This window comes from Elgaria multicarinata, chromosome 11 (assembly GCF_023053635.1).
Source record: "Elgaria multicarinata webbii isolate HBS135686 ecotype San Diego chromosome 11, rElgMul1.1.pri, whole genome shotgun sequence".
NCBI classification, from domain to species: Eukaryota; Metazoa; Chordata; class Lepidosauria; order Squamata; family Anguidae; genus Elgaria; species Elgaria multicarinata.
Window position 1 is genome coordinate 26,331,167 of NC_086181.1, and position 17,274 is coordinate 26,348,440.

A 17,274-nucleotide genomic window follows, 5' to 3' on the forward strand; every position below is an offset into this window, starting at 1 on the left:
GTGCCTGATGGGGCTGTGAGCCCATTATTGTGGATAATGGAGGCTCCAGAAGTTGCATATCTTCTACCTTCTGTAAATGACAGCTGTAAAGGCCCCCTTTACACAAGATTAAAAGCATTGTTCACACTTTTAATTTCGTGCACATGAGGCCTTTTCAACCGCCATGCTCAGGAAATACACAATTTCCAGAGCTTCCATTGTGCACAGTAATGGAGGCTCCCGGGCAGGGCAGAGGGTGGCTGGGCACTTGTTGGGCTCTGGGGTAGTCGAACAGCAGGCTTGCAAACACATCATGGGTCAACGAGCTGGGGCCTGGGAAGAGATGTGAGAAAGTTGTGTGCCCACGACATCCCTAGTTCTAGGGTAAATTTTTATTCAAGTCCAGATATGTGCTTGTGGGAGTGTGTGTATGGGTGAAAGCACAGACATAGAAAAGTTGTCACACTTTCCCTTGCTGTTGCTGTTATATAAATCTGTCATATAAGTCACAGAAGTACATGGAATGTGTCCAATGCCCCAACAGTTATCAGTGCATTTCAATAACACTTTTTTCTTAACTTTTGTTAGTTTCTATTAATTAGTTGTAACTGTATAAGTTTCAATTTGGTAAAGCCATCTGTGTGTGGGCCATTGCTCTCAGAGCAGTTCCAATGTCTCAGGGTGGATGGCTGTCGCCATCTCTTGGGCCACATCCTGGCCAGTGCTCCCCACATTGTTGAGTGTAATGCGGGCGCCTCTGTTGCTGTGCACACCATTACTGGGTGCCTGGGCTGTGCCCTTGAGAGCAGACACTCTGGCCTTCCTGGAGCATCAGTTGGCAGCGCTGTCCCATAGGCCCTGTCCTTGCTGGCCCCACCCGTTTTGTCTAGATGTGATGCAGCCTCCTTTGCCATGCACATGTGGGCACCATCTTCCTTGGCTGGGGCATCATGTTCAACTCAAACAGGAATCTAAGGTATAACCCACCTGTGCTGATTCCTATGCCCATGTAGCACTGTATAAGCAATATCCTACCTCTTTGGTTGTGGACTGCCACCAAAGAGAAGGTTGGATGGGAAATATGTGGGTAAAATTCCCACACTTTTAGGGTAGATAAACACCAGGATAAAGGCAAGGACAGATTGGGGACAGGAGGAGAGCTAAGGGGATGAAGGTCAATGTGACTTGAGTGAATTGACTTGCTGGCACAGTCAATCTTGCTGGGTATGGTCCAGCTAAAGCACTTGGGCAGAGGGATAGTTAACCAAGAACTGCCCAGAGAGCTTTGGCTACTTGGTGGTATAAAAACGTAATAAATAAATAAATAAGCAGCAATAACATGCGAAGACCATGGTCAAATAAAATGTTTTTAAAACCTTCCTGAAAGCCTGCAATTAGAACCATAAAATAAAACAAGTAGATATAAATTAAAAAAGATAAAAGGTTTTTTTTAAGACAATATAAAATCAGCTAAGTTAAAATCAAGAGAAAGCCTGTAGGAAAGACTACGTTTGTCAGTGGGCACTGAAAGGATGTTACATGTTGCAGAAACAAACAAAAACAGGTTGAGTGTTATTAAAAGGATAAATATTTCCTGTGTGAAAAAAAATACTTAAGAAGTAAAAATTATAATTGAGCAAAAGATTTCTATTTGACACACACTACCTAAAGCATTATATGAAAGGTATAACACATGTCCTATTTCCTGAAATTTCCTTCTACACTACGCATTGAAATAAAGTTCGGTCAGTTTTCTTAAATTCTAGCTCACAGTTGTCTAGCATCCAGCTCATTTTAAGGGATTTTTCTGTGTTATCTAAGGCTGCAATCCTAAATAGACATCTTGGGTAATAAGGCCCATTAAAAACTGTGGGTCTCACTTCTGAGTAAACATGCATAGGACTGCACAGTGAGATTTTATTTTTCACCCCACAGATTAACAACATATACCTCTGCATGTCTATCCTGAAGTAAATCCTATTGGGATCAATGGGACTTATTCACTGATATAGGATTGCTGGCTAAATTGATCAAGGTCATATTCTCAAGATGGTCAGGCCTATCATCAAACATATTCATTTTGTCTCTGATTCCAGACCAAATTCTATTATTTCTCTTATGAATTTATTAGTAAAAAAACCAACAAATTATGTTGGCCATCCCAAGACATATGGTCCCTTGCAATCTATTATGTTGGGCGGGAATATTGTTCCGATGTGACAAACATGCTTTCATCAGTAATTATTTTGTAATTAGTCTCCTCTTAAGTTAGCTAAAGGGTAGTGATTAATTCTGCTGATTCTCAAATCCACCATAGAATTTAGGAGTCACTTGCAAAACTAATTCCAAAGGATGTCATAAATATCACCAGTAACATTAAGAGGTAGAAAGAGGACCTATGAATAGGCAAGGATCTTAGATACAGATAAGGAAACTGTTTCGCGAATGACTGGTTGTCAATGCAATAAAACAAACAACTATACTACCACTTCTATTATACCATGGTCGACTTGATGCTGATACTGCTTGTTTGCATGGTGTGCAGAGCTCACACTGACAACTGTGGGGTCAGGAAACCTAACCCTCCATTTCACAGGTATCATCAGTCAGGAGACTTCATCATTGGTGGCATTACTACTTATGGCCTCCTTGTCTCCAGCCCAACAGCCTTCACTGAAGAACCCCCTCCAGAAATGCTGGATAGACTTGTGTAAGGACTGTTGTTCGTTTGTTTTATTTCCATGATCAGAGTATTAGAAATTCAAAAAGCTGTAGAACAGGGGCTTATTGGATTGGGCTGTAGAAAACAGGTATACGTTGTTCCAGCAGCTGTTAAACATTTGAATTCTCTGATAATGTTTTGGTTCCCTTATACAGCTGCTATATGGATTAAGGGAGTGTCTTTAGTATTTAATGGTGCCCAAGTTACACATCCCACAATATGGTTCAAATGCAGCTATATTAATGGTATCAGATATAAATAACAGGCTTCGGGTGTCAGTGCTTTGATGGCTGCCTTAAAGTTTAAGTTTAAGAATAATATATTTCAGTTGGTTCCTTCTTTCCCTGAATCTAGTTGCCAAAGTCCTTTGTTGAAGAGCTCTTTTGATTGTGCAGTCACCCCTATTTCTTTTTCAGAATGGACACTTTTCTACAGTATCTATTGTAAATAAGACAGAAGCCCTGTGTTATTTCTTTCCAAGACTTTCCCCCTCAGGCCTGTGCAATGTGCTCCTCATGTTCCTTGGGTATTCCTAATCAAAATGGTTTTCAGTTAGCTGCAATTTGCAATTTCTTAAACATTGTACAGCCTGATTAGATGTGCCACTGTCTCAATACTTTAGGAGGATAGAGTGGTGTTTCCTTGCCTCAGAAGGCACATCCATGTAACAATCAGGAAGTGGTGTCTGCGGAATACAAACTTGTTTGTACAATTGTTAATTAGGTTGGCAGCCAATTGGTTCTCCCTTATTGGTTACATTACCAGACAGACCAGCCAAATTTTATTTGTAACTTTTTTAAAGAGATAACAACACCATCAGTATCATTTGCTCCAGCAACTTAAGTTGTTATTCTTGTTGTTAGAGGTAGGGTGACCCTATGAAAAGGAGGACAGGGCTCCTGTATCTTTAACAGTTGTATTGAAAAGGGAATTTCAGCAGGTGTCCTTTGTATGTATGGGGAGCTGATGAAATTTCCTCTTCATCACCATAGTTAAAGCTGCAGGTGCCCTGCCATCTGGTCACAGTATAGCTGCAGTATAGCTCCTGCAACTTTAACTGTGGTGATGAAGAGGGAATTTCACCAGGTGCGACATGCATACAAATAACACTTGCTGAAATTCCCTTTTCTATGCAGCTGTTAAAGGTACAGGAGCCCTGCCCTCCTTTTCAAAGGGTCACCCTATTAGCGGCAATGTCAAAAATGAAACTATGAGTGATTTCATAATGGAAAGCTTACATCAATTATCTTTGCAGAACTTTATGTTTTGGTTGAAGATGTCTAAGAGCTCCATCAGATGAGTGTTTTATTGCTCAGTCATTACTGGAACTCACAGATGTTTGCAGGTCCATCTCATGTCTTCATCTGCCTCCTGTGCGCCTCCCACACCTTCTAGCCTTTTTCACATGACAAAAATCACCCCATTAAGTCCGACTTATTTTTAAAGATGGAAGTTGCTGCTATCTCCTGCTCTGTGCAGGAGAAGCAGCAGGATTATAAACACCCACAGAATTGGCCACGTGCAAGTTGTTTACTTCCTGTTTCAAAAGAGGAAGCAATGAGGGAAAACATGCAGGCAGAGAAGCAACGGTAAGCAAATGCAATTTCCCCCTTTGTGATGACACTCTAGGTCTCATCTAGATCTCTAAATCATGTCTGTTAACTACAATAAAGAATATAAATACATACATTTAGAGGATTTGGGGCAGGGGGAAGTACTTCCATTTGGATATCTTACTTCCATTTGGATATTTTACCTTCTTTGAAACACCTTATGATGCAATGAATGATTAATATATTCAGGCCTCACCTAATCATTGTCAAGTAATCCACAGAAAATCATGCATCCACATGCAATCACATACACTGACTGTATGAATGCTGCCACACCCCATTCAGCATTCTTTACAGGAAAACTCATTGCATTGAAACTAGATCTACTCAACCTCCAAGCATAACAATTGAAATTAATCGAATTCAAGTTAGTCATGACTAATTTAAGTCCCACTGATTTCATTTGGTCTAATTTGAGTAAATCAGGTTCCAACCTATTTCCCCCTCTTATTCAATACAATTTGATCATTGACATAAATCATGCCTAACTTGTTCCATAGATTTCAATAGGACTTCTCCAAGTATGACTTAGTCTGGATGTAACACAGTATATTTCTGTAGCTCTTAAAGAGCGCTTTCAAATAATGTTGACTCACAGTATAAAAAATCCCTTCTATAAAAAGGTACCTTCCCCAGAAATGACAGGTACAGTGATGTGCTGAAGATGAGCATTGCTAAAGTTTGGTGTGTGTGTTTTCTTAGTGTAGGCAAACCTTGGACTTAAGAGTACAAGAACGATTGCATTCACATGCTGTGATATGACAAATGATGGTGTTGTGGAACACAGTGGCAATAATTAATTATTATTATTATTTATTTATTTATTTATTTATATAGCACCATCAGTGTACATGGTGCTGTACAGAGTAAAACAGTAAATAGCAAGACCCTGCCGCATAGGCTTACAATCTAATAAAATCATAGTAAAACAATAAGGAGGGGAAGAGAATGCAAACAGGTACAGGGTAGGGTAAGCAGGCACAGGGTAGGGTAAAACTAACAGTAGAAAGTAACAGTAGAAGTCTGCACAACATCAAGTTTTAAAAGCTTTAGGAAAAAGAAAAGTTTTTAGTTGAGCTTTAAAAGCTGCGGTTGAACTTGTAGTTCTCATGTATGTGTGCAATATCCTGCCATTACAGAATGCAACTTTTGTTGTAGGGTATTTCCTAAGCATTACCAGCACATCTTGGCCTTGGCATTTGCAGTAAAAGAAATCAATGAAAATCCTCAGATCTTACCCAATGTCACCTTGGGCTTCCATATCTATGATAGCTATGACAATGCAAGGAGGACCTATCATGCCTCAATGCTACTGTTGACTGCACTGGAAAATGTTGTACCTAACTATGTATGTGATATCCAGAATACACTAACAGCAGTTATTGGGGGACTGGATGCTGAAATCTCCCTATATGTGGCAAATATCTTGGATACCTATAAGACTCCACAGGTAGGTTATTTGGGGAGCATGAGAATCTTCAACAATGCTCTCTCTTCCCTCATTGGATAGACGTGGAGCTGAAATAGCAGAACATTGCTATAATTTCAAAAGTCACATTTAAGCCATTCAGTATTTTTAACATTTAACTTCTTAATGCATTTTCGCTCTGACATAGTTCCTAATTGGTACATAGGCACTGTAGGATACTACTCATTGCATTTGTATTTATAACTCTGTATGCAGATTCCAATTCTGCATGACGTAGCTCCATTGCAATCCTGGTAGTAAGGAAAACCATTACCTGTCCCCCTGCACACACACACTCACACACTCACAACACTGGAGCTCATGGGAGCTCCCCTTTATGCAAATTCAGCCTGTGGGACAATGTAGGAAATAATACAACATGTTGTTTGGCCCATGGGATCCTTCCAGTTTTTTGACAGAATCTCCTGAGGTGACAACTTTTGTGGAGACAGATGAGTGCATGACAGCAGAAGCAATGCTCTTTCTCTCTGTTTTACTCAACAATAAATTGGAATCAGACTGAGAGCTCCATCACACCAGGGGTTAACACGCTTCCTACCTTTGCTTCTTCAGAGTTGTTTCCATTCCTCAGTTACTTCCTCTTTCAAAAGCGGAAGTACACCATGAGCATGAGACCCATTGAGTCCGCTGTTCTAATGGTGCTGCTTCACCTGTACACAGCAGCAGCGAGCAGCAATTCCGAGTTTAAAAAAACATCGGACTTAAAGAAGGCTTTTTCTGTCACACAAGGAAGGCTAGAAGGGGTGGAAGGCACACGGGAGGCAGACTATGGGCTCATCTATACCAAGCAGGATATTCCAGTATGAAAGCGGTATATAAAAGGCAGGAGCCACACTACTGCTTTATAGTAGTATTGAAGTGCACTGCAGGATCAACACTACTGCTTTAATAGTGGTACTGAAGTGCGCTGTCAACTGTTGGGGCCTAGGACACATCTACACCAAGCAGGATGTAACACCATGAAAGTGGTATGAAAGCAGTATATGGTATGTGTCAATTGGCCCCAACAGTTGTCAGTGAACTTCAATACTGCTATAAAAAAAGTAGTGTGGCACCTGCCTTTTATATTCTGCTTTCACACTGGAATATCCTGCTTGGTGTAGATGAGCCCTATGTCTCATGGGGGACCTGAGCAAACTCTGTGAGTGCCCAATAATGAGCATGCAATAAAACTCTTGTGGGATGGAGTTTTGAGTCATACTGAAATTAGACACATTGAAACTTATGGGATGGAAGCCAATCTGGATTTCTTTACGTTCTATTGAATTAATAGGTTTAACTCTTAAGTATGCCCCTAGAAAGAACTTATATCATAATGTAGTATCCTTCCACTGAGACCTTTATCCTTGAATTTGCTAGCTGGCCATACGATCAGTATTCTCTTAGATCAGCCTGCCATCTACCCAAGCAGTTTCTTCCCAAACATGCCCATTATTTGTATGTATATTTTTAAAATATAATAAGGAAATGACTCCATTTATTATTTCCTTTCCTTCTACCCAAAATCTCTCCTTAGCTCATTTATGGTCCTGCTCCCGTGATGAACACTAAAACTCCAGGACTTCCCTTTTACCAGTTGGCCCCACAGGAAGCTCTTCAGTATCAGGGGATTCTGTCTTTGCTTCTCCAGTTCCGGTGGAAATGGATTGGGATTGGTGTTATGGATAACGATAATGGAGAAAGATTTCTACAAGTAGTCATTCCACTGTTTTCTAAGAGGGGTGTCTGTTTTGCCTTCATAGAAAGAATCCCAAAATTAGGCTTCGACACTAAAATGAGTGACAAATTTCTACAGGGGGCAAAAATACGTGATAAAGTGAAGGACAGCAAAGCCAATGTAGTGGTAGTCCATGGAGAATCTTATTCCATGTTCATTTTTCTCTTCTTTCCATATCTATCAGAACAAGAGGTCATGACAAAGGAAGTAATAGGGAAAGTATGGATAGTAACAGCCCAGATGGAGTTCACTTCTGTTTTCCTACAAAGGAATTGGGACACTGAAATGTTCAATGGAGCGATATCCCTCAGGATCCACTCCAGCAACCTACCAGGATTTCAGCAGTTTCTTAAGAGCAGAAACCTTTCTAGCTCTAAAAAAGATGGTTTTATTAGAGATTTCTGGCAACAGGCCTTTGGCTGTGTATTCCCAAATAGTATTGTGGGCAGGGCAGATGTGGACATTTGCACAGGGGAGGAGAAGCTGGAGAGCCTTCCTGGATCTTTGTTTGAAATGAGCACAATTGGACACAGCTATAGCATCTACAATGCTGTCTATGTGGTGGCCCATGCCCTACATCATGCCATGTCCACTTCTAGAGCTGAACATGGTGCAATGATGGATGGAGTAGAACCCACATTTCAGAATCTACAATTTGGGCAGGTAATGGGATCAAGTTCCTCATATAACAGGGCAATGTATGTTATGTTTTATTCTCCCCAAAGTCTTCGTAACGTTTTCATCTTCCTTCCTTTGCCCCAACTAGAAATAATAGAGGAGTCCTTATATCAGTCAGTCATTATTCTTTCTTCTTGGTGCTTTGAGAATTTACATGGACACTGCAGTGCCCATGTAGTTAAGGGCAATGAGTAGATTCTGCATTCCTCCATTATGAAGCAGTAATTGGGGGGTGTCATTCTAAAGTTCATCAAATGGAAAATGTTTCACCAATTTTGCTGAAATGTACATGTGCCAGAAAGAAATGTTTGTTTTACATACCTGGAAAATTTCAAGAAGATTGAGGGAGTTAGGGCAGTTTAAAGTACAAAAGAAAAGAAAACCCCTCTGCGAATCAAAATGACACTGATAACATAGCCTGGCAAGGATATTTCCTCATGATTTCAGAAGTCAGAAAATCCTTAGTAATTAATGCAGTGAGGGGGTCTTCTTCCTCCTTTCTTCTAGTTGGTGGAATGGATTTTCTTCTTTTTTTAAATTCCCTTCCGTTCATTTTTAATAATTTTTTTTGCCCCATTAGATTGAATACAGAGACTTGCTTCACCCATGCTCAGTAGCATCGCTGTCCCCCTCCCTCCTGCCTCAGATAGATGTATGATGAAAATATAATGGCCACCTGGCTCCTCTTGCAGTCATTTCCATAATGGAATCATCATTCCTTATGATTGTTGGGTTTTGCTTTAACCACTAAGTAGCCTGGTTTCAGACACTACCACAAGGAAGCTATGGGATTGAATGGGATTGAAACTTTAGTTTATAAGTAGCCCTGGCTTTCTGAGAAACAGACTCAGCTTGGTTCTTGCTTCCCTTTCAAGAGAAGAAGAGTTCTCTTTTCTCTTTTGGAACATGTTTTCCTTGGGCTTTTTGAGAGTCTTTTGGGCTCTCTTTTAACAAGGCCAGCTTGCTTTTTTGCTTACTGGTGAAGCAGGGTGTACAACTCAGGAGATATCTCTTTCAGCCTTCTGGATCCATAATCACCTGGTCTTTAGATCTCTCCTTGGAATTCCTTTTAATTCCTTAGAATTCCTTTGAACCCCCCTGCCCCCCATATACACATAGTGCTCCTGTCCATTGTTTCTAAGAGTTTGGTCAATACTGATATAAAGTTGAACGCTTCAAACACTTTGTTGTATTCACTGTTTTCCTGCTTATGTTATAAAATCTGTTTTCAACTTCAAGGCTAACAGAGGGCCTTGCTAGATCTACCGGAGAATCCATGTGGGAGGAGGGGCCAGTCTGTGCTAGAAGTAGTGTGGGCTGTCACTCCTTTCCACACGGCAGACGTGACAGGGTAAAGGAAAGCCCCATCGCATCGGCCATTTTGTTTAAGGTCTCAAAGGGGCCGGGTGTGCAGGAGGTGACTAAGGTAGGTGGTTTTTTAAAAAACAAAGGGTTCCCTGCTCCTCCGGCCCCGATTTCGCCCCCTGGCCACAATTCCCATGACTGTGATCTCTGGTTCCGCCCCCCCCCCCACGATCTCTGGTTTCCCCCATCCCCCACCCGCGATCTCCAGTTTTCCCCCATCCCCCACCCGCAATCTCCGGTTTCCCCCCATCCACGCCCGTGATCTCTGGTTTTCCCCATCCCCCGCCCTTGATCTCCGGTTTTCCCCGTCCCCCGCCCGCAATCTCTGGTTTTCCCTCATCCTCCGCCCGCAATCTCTGGTTTCCCCCATCATCCGCCTGCGATCTCTGGTTTCCCCCATCCCCCATCCACGATCTCTGGTTTCCCCGCATCCCCCACCCGTGATCTCCAGTTTCCCTCCCATCCCCCATGGCTTTGTTTTCCCCCATCTCCCCACCCCGCCCTGATGGCCACAATGCTCCTTTGGAGTGCTGCGTGCCATCCACCACTTTTCTGGGCTACTCATGAGTAAATGCAGTTGACGGGAAAAGCGGCAGATCAGGCTACACACCCACAGTCTTGGGCTCAGCCCGAGATCATGGGAAATATCGGGCTACAATCAGTGCTGGTTACCTCAGGGCCAGGGAGGTTTGACTCCTGCCTGAGCCCGGGATCCCCTGTGCGTCATCTGGATGAACAGGAACAAGCCCGGGCTTCGCACTGCTTTGCCCTGGTCTAGCAAGGCCCAGAGTTGGGGGAAAATCCTCCATCTCTTTGCTATCAGAGCCACTTAGTAAGGGACCCAGGGAGATTATTTAGACTGACCCCAACCACATAGCGCTTTTCCCCCTTCTGAAGAAGTCTGGATCACAAACTATGAAAGACAAATGAAGTAGCAGATATTGTAACAGTTTTCATGTGGCCATTTGCTTTATGAGGCAGGTGCTCCTGTGGGCTAACAGGCCCTAAAATTGCCTGGCTGATTCTGCCACAAATCCAGCCTCAACACACCTGGAAGGTGCATGTTCTATAGCACCTGATGTCAGATGAACTTGATGGAATCCCACCCTCCACCCGTGGGTTTAATTTCCTGGCCTCCCCTGGCTGGGCCTTGCAGGAAACTATAGGGACAGACAGAGCAGGCATTCATAGCACACATAGAGTGCTGAGACTGGCAAACCTAAAAGCAAGTATGTTGCTTTTCAAGAACCAAGGAATTCCAATGGGTCTTACTTTGAGTAAATATCTAGGGATGGAAATTCAGCCTTTGCAAGAATTGAGCCATGCCAAGTTGGAATCACATTGGTTCATGCCTTCATTCTTAGGATTTTTAAAAATGTTGCCTTTAAAAAAAAAAAAAAACCACCCTAAAAATCAAGGCATGAACCGATCCGCTCCCAACTTGGCATGCCTGAAGCCCTACTTAAATGCTATCATGCTGCCAAGTTTCAATTTTTTATCTTTAATTTCATTTTTAAAAAAACTTGTACTGCTCAAGGTCCGAGCCCCCATAAATCCTCTGTGTGGCCCTGATATATTGACTAATGAGGTGACTGGCCACCAAAGGCACTCCTTGGCCAGTGTACTATTTATCCTAGGGCCAGCCATGGCCTTCACTCAGCTGAAAAATAAGCCAGACAGAACCCCATTCTTCAGGTGCAATTTGAATGCCAAAATAGACATTACTTTAAATACATATCGAGCAGCTACACTTCCCATCCCCCAATTTCTGCTCTACAGAACGTGCAGGAGGACTGATCTGGATCAGACCCATAGCATGAGGGTAGAGGACTTTTAAGATCAAGATTGGAGCCTTTACTCTAAAGTAAAGATTAAAAATGGTTGCAGATGCTAGATGCTGGTTTCAAGTTATGTCCTTTTGTCACTTAAAAACCTAAATTTATATTTTTATATTGTATTTTGTATTAGTGTTTTTAACTTGTTGGTTGTTTTATGATGGTTTTTATTTTTGTGAACCACCCAGAGAGCTTCGGCTATTGGGCGGTATAAAAATGTAATAAATAAATAATAAATAAAAATAAATTCAGTCTTTTCTAAATCCTGCCTTTTCTTTTTCATTCTAGCTCCAACCATTTCTAAAATGGGTCTCATTTAACAACAGTGTGGGAGACAAAGTTTCCTTCAACCAGAATGGGGAACTAGTCTCTGGATTGGATGTGATCAACTGGATGATTTTTTCCAACCAATCATTTCATAGGGTGAAAGTAGGTAGAGTGGATCCCGAGGCTCCTATAGGTCAAGTGTTCACCATTGATGAAGATGCCATAACATGGAATGGCTGGTTTAATAAGGTAGGCTCCAAATGTCAGCTATTTTTAAAGAGACACTGAGTTTACCTGAAAGCAGTATGAAAGTCATATATAAAAGGCAGGAGCAACACTACTGTTTAATAGTGGTATTGAAGTTCAATGACAACTGTTGGGGCCCATTACACCTCTACACCAAGCAGGATATAACACCATGAAAGGAGTATGAAATTGGTATATGGTCTGTGTCAATGGGTCCCAACAGTTGTCAGTGCACTTCAATACTGCTATAAAGAAGTAGTGTAGCTCCTGCCTTTTATATACCACTTTCATACCACTTCCATACCACTTTCATAGTGGAATATCCTGTGTGTTGTAGATGAGATCTGAATTTCATATTGCCATCAGTGGAATTACTCCAAAGAAAAAAATGGTTGACATCAGCACTTTGTGTGAATGTAACAAAGACATCATCACTATACTCTTCATACACTTTAAAGTACTTCTTGTACGGATTGATGGATGTGATCAGAAAAATAGAATTTTCTAATGCTTGCATAAAAACATTAGCAATACTAGGGGCAACTGAGCTGCCCATTGCCACTCCTTTAATCGGTAAAACAACAACAACAAAAATAACAACAATGCATCACATTAAAAAAATGTGTTTTGAAATGATATAAAATAAATCCATAAGAAAATGGGTGAGAAGATTTTCTCCAGAGCAGGAATTCCTTAGTTCTTGTACAGTTGATCTGGTACCCATGATAATCAAAAACATGGTAGACTTCATACTAAGATCCTTAATCTGTTGAGTAAAATGTCTAGTATCTTTAATACATGATGTTGAAGAAATTACAGCTGGCAAGAGAAAGGAGTCTATATATTGAAATAATGGTTCTAACAAGGAGCTGTATCTTGAAATAATTGGTCTGCAGGGAGGTGAAAATCCATGTTTATGGAACTTAGGAAGGGTATAGAACATAGGTGTTCTGGGAAAGACTTTCATGAGAAATGTAGTGACATTGGTATTTACATAGCCCAAATTGAATTCCTGCAATCAGGCATAGGAAAATGCAATCCAGAAAATGTCACTTATTGTTTCATTTTATTTAATTTTATAAGTTTAACCAGTTTAACCAGTTTTTAAGTTTAACAAGTAATAAATAGTTATTGTTAAGAATTACTAATAAAACAATACCCATTGTTACAATAAAGAAAAATCCCAAGAAATTATAGCACATCAAGTATTCCCTATTGGGTCTGTTCAAGCATTTCTGAAATTTATTTAATTTATTACAATTTAATGTTCATACTGGTAAATGCCCTCAGGGTGGGATTAAATGTTAAAGATGAAAAACGATATCGTAATCATCATCAACAACAGAATAACAGTAAAAAAAGGCAATCATAAGCATTAGAATATTTAAAATTGTTTTTATTCAATATTTCAACAAAATAACAAATTAAAAATAATGAGAATCTAAAAAAAATAACAAGTTTAAAAACACTTCAATGCCTGATTAAAGAGGAATTGGGCCAAGAATCTTCTGGGTAAAATACAGACGGGGGATAAAAGCTTAAAGATTCCAAGATCCATATTCCTTCATTTAGGGTGACCATATGACCGGATTTGCCCGGATTTGCCCGGTTTTGTGTTGACAAATCCGGGAGGGGGGAGGGGAAATCCGGATTTCTCCCCAAAGAGCAGCTCTAATGGGAATTAACAAAAATGCTTATAACTCTGTCATTTTTTAAGATAAAGTAATTAAACTTGGCACAATGGTAGCTCTTAGGAAGGGCTTTAGTCTTACCAAATTTGATACAGATCCGTTAATCCATTGATTTTTAAAGAATTTTTTTTAAAATTGAGGTTTTAAAATTATTATTTTTAAAATTGTCATTTTTAAAGATAAAGAGATGAAAGTTGGCACCATGATAGCTTTTAGGTAGAGCTTTAGCCATACCAAATTTGAAACAGTTCTGTTCATCCATTGATTTTTAGGATTTTTTTAAAATTTGAGGATTTAATTTTTTAAAAAAATATATGTTATTTTTAAAGATAAAGAGATGAAACTTGGCACCATGATTGCTCTTAACAAGGACTTTAGCTATGCCAAGTTTGAAACAGATCCGTCCATCCATTGAGTTTTAGGATTTTTAAAAAATTTTGAGGTTTTAAAATTATTTTTTAAAAATAATTTTAACATGGCGACCATGTTGTCCTCCTTTTTGGTTTCCAAAATATGGTCACCCTACTTCATTATATTGATTCTTTTCTATTTTCCAAATAGTCTCGGCCTCTTTCTCAGTGTACTGCGAGTTGCCAACCGGGTTCTCACAAGAAAATGAAGGAGGGGGAGCCATTTTGCTGCTACGATTGCATCCCATGTCCAGAAGGGAAGATTTCAAACCAGGAGGGTGAGAAATATACTGTAGACATTTATATATATAAAAAGAATAACTATAATAGAGAACAATGTATAAAATTATCCATATAGCAGAGTTTTATTCAATATTGATCAAAAGGTTGTTTAAAGAGGGCCTGGAAGGAAGCTGCAAAAACAGAAAGAATTTTGCAGGGATCTTCGGCTGCAGGTCTTTGAGCATTTCTACACAAGGCTTTCATTGTGTGCTCATGATTGGTGAGTTACATTTTACACAATGCCATTCACCTCTAGGGATCCCCTCCAATGCATTCTGGACATTATAACAGCTTGGTTCCCAACACAGAAAATATATTACACTTTGATGCACGATAAATTTACACGGAATTTCAGGAAACCTGCTATATTGCAACAATAAATCGCAGCACCAACTATAGAACATATAGAACATGTCCAGAAATAAACAAAACTTGGATAAAACCATACTGGTGAAACATGTGGCGGATCTTAATCCTGAATCTGGAGGCTGAAGCCCTGGTAAGAGTGGAGGATTTTAGGCTTGTGTAGAAATGACCTCAGTTATAGTAACTCATTAACCGAGTGAGATAATCAGGCAGTTTGCTAGGCAAAATCACCAATAGCCACAGGGTAATAACAGAAAAGTCGGGAATATCTCATATGTATTAGTAAAGAATAGCTCTTGGAAGATGCTGGTATAATCACTATAAAATTGATGGTTACTGAGTAGCTTGTTGATATCCCTGATCTCAGTAGCCTGTAACCTTCTGACTATAGAACATTCTAGAACTGTAGTTCCTTCCTTCCCTCCTTCCTTCCTTCCTTTTCTCTTCCCTCCATTCCAACATGAAAGCTGTAGACAGTTTTGTCAATCAAACAATCCCCACCTCCCCCCAGTTCTTTAACATTGGTTGTGAAAGATGTTAGAGAAGTGGAGCATGCCTTTACTGTCTCAGCTGGCTTACTTTCATCCTTAAAGCACAAGACAAAAGTCCAGTTCGCGCATTCATGGTGGAGGAAATAAGTCACAGTGGCAAATTTCTCCCGCTAAGCATGCCGTTCTCATGCCAGCAAAATTTGCATCATTGCCCTTGCCACAATTGCAGCTTGCCACATTGTGTGAACATGTTCATGGTGGCTTGGTACTGTGGTTAACAAACCACTCAGAACTCATGGGGTGTTTTAGTGTCCTGGGTTGGCAAGTTAATCAAAGCAACATGCCACCAGTTCCTGAGTTTTATTGACCTGAAAAGTCATTCCAAGGAGGGTGATTATGCAAATCCTCCAGCAAGGGACTGACAAGTGCAGTAGGGGAAATAAGCCACTGTGGCGTATTTACCACATAAAGATCATGTAAAACAGGCTATATTTTTAAACCAGCCCCTGCCATGTTTCATATCACGAGTAGAAACAATATCCATTAATTTTCATAGAGAATATTTTGAAGTGTGAGATTCAGGGATGTTTGTGTGTGACCTGAAGACCACCTCTTTTCTTTTTTCAGATACAAATGACTGTGTGGAATGCTCACCCAAAGACTATCCAAGCAAAAAGCAAGATTTCTGTATTCCAAAGAGAATAACTTTCTTGTCTTCTGAAGAACCTTTGGGGCTCAGTTTAGCCTCATTTGCTCTTTCCTTTTCTTTTATAACAGCTCTGGTGCTGGGGACATTTATAAAGCACCACAATACTCCCATAGTCATAGCCAATAACCGGAACCTCACCTACACTCTCCTCATCTCCCTCCTGCTCTGTTTCCTTTGTGCATTGCTATTCATTGGTCGTCCTCAGAAGGTGACATGTCTCCTTCGACAAACAGCCTTTGGCCTCATCTTCTCAGTGGCTGTTTCATGTGTGCTGGCAAAAACCATCATGGTAGTTCTGGCTTTCATGTCCACTAGGCCTGGATCCAGGATAAGGAAATGGTTGGGGAAGGAGCTGGCCAGCTCCATTGTGCTTTCCTGCTCTCTCAACCAAGTAGGCATCTGTACTGGGTGGCTGGCAACCTCTGCCCCATTCCCAGATGAGGACATGCATTCAGGAACTGAGGAAATTATACTGGGATGTAACGACGGGTCAGTGAATCTATTTTACTGTGTCCTGGGCTACATGGGCTTCCTGGCAATGTTGAGCTTGACAGTAGCTTTCCTTGCCAGGAAGTTGCCTGACAGTTTCAACGAAGCCAAGTTTATCACTTTTAGCATGTTGGTCTTTTGCAGTGTGTGGTTATCCTTTGTTCCCACCTATCTGAGCACCAAGGGAAAATACATGGTAGCTGTGGAGATCTTTTCTATCATAGCCTCAAGTGCTGGGTTGCAGGGTTGTATCTTTTTGCCTAAATGTTACATTATTATGCTTAGGCCTGAGCTGAACATCAGGGAACAGCTAATCAGAAAGAAATCCTGAAATATGCCCTGTTTTAGGTAGGGATGGATGAACACACTCATGTTTGGCTTCGATGGACACTTGCTAAGCTGCCATCACTGCAAGCCCCTATTCTCAGTGCATTATTGTGGATAATGGAGGCTCCAGAAGTTGCATATCTTCTACCTTCTGAAAATGACAGCTGTAAAGGCCCCCTTTACACAAGATTAAAGGCATTGTTCACACTTTTAATTTCGTGCACATGAGGCCTTTTCAACCGCCATGCTCAGGAAATACACAATTTCCAGAGCTTCCATTGTGCACAGCAATGGAGGCTCCCGGGCAGGGCAGATGGTGGCTGGGCACTTGTTGGGCTCTGGGGTAGTCGAACAGCAGGCTTGCAAACACATCATGGGTCAATGAGCTGGGTCCTGGGAAGAGATGTGAGAAAGTTGTGTGCCCACGACATCCCTAGTTCTAGGGTAAATTTTTATTCAAGTCCAGATGTGTGCTTGTGGGTGTGTGTGTATGGGTGAAAGCACACACATAGAAAAGTTGTCACATTTCCCCTTGCTGTTGCTGTTATATAAATCTGTCGTATATGTCACAGAAGTACATGGAATGTGTCCAATGCCC

The 17,274-nt window shown here is 40.9% G+C and overlaps 1 protein-coding gene across 1 annotated transcript; it reads left to right on the forward strand.

Moving 5' to 3' along the window:
• Nucleotides 1-163: 163 nt before the first annotated feature.
• Nucleotides 164-16,680, forward strand: LOC134405603 (vomeronasal type-2 receptor 26-like). The gene is made up of 7 exons (XM_063136844.1): nt 164-324; nt 2,525-2,689; nt 5,473-5,764; nt 7,380-8,183; nt 11,687-11,914; nt 14,164-14,290; nt 15,779-16,680. Exons 1-7 carry the CDS (start codon nt 164-166, stop codon nt 16,678-16,680), a joined length of 2,679 nt encoding a protein of 892 aa, XP_062992914.1.
• Nucleotides 16,681-17,274: the final 594 nt, after the last annotated feature.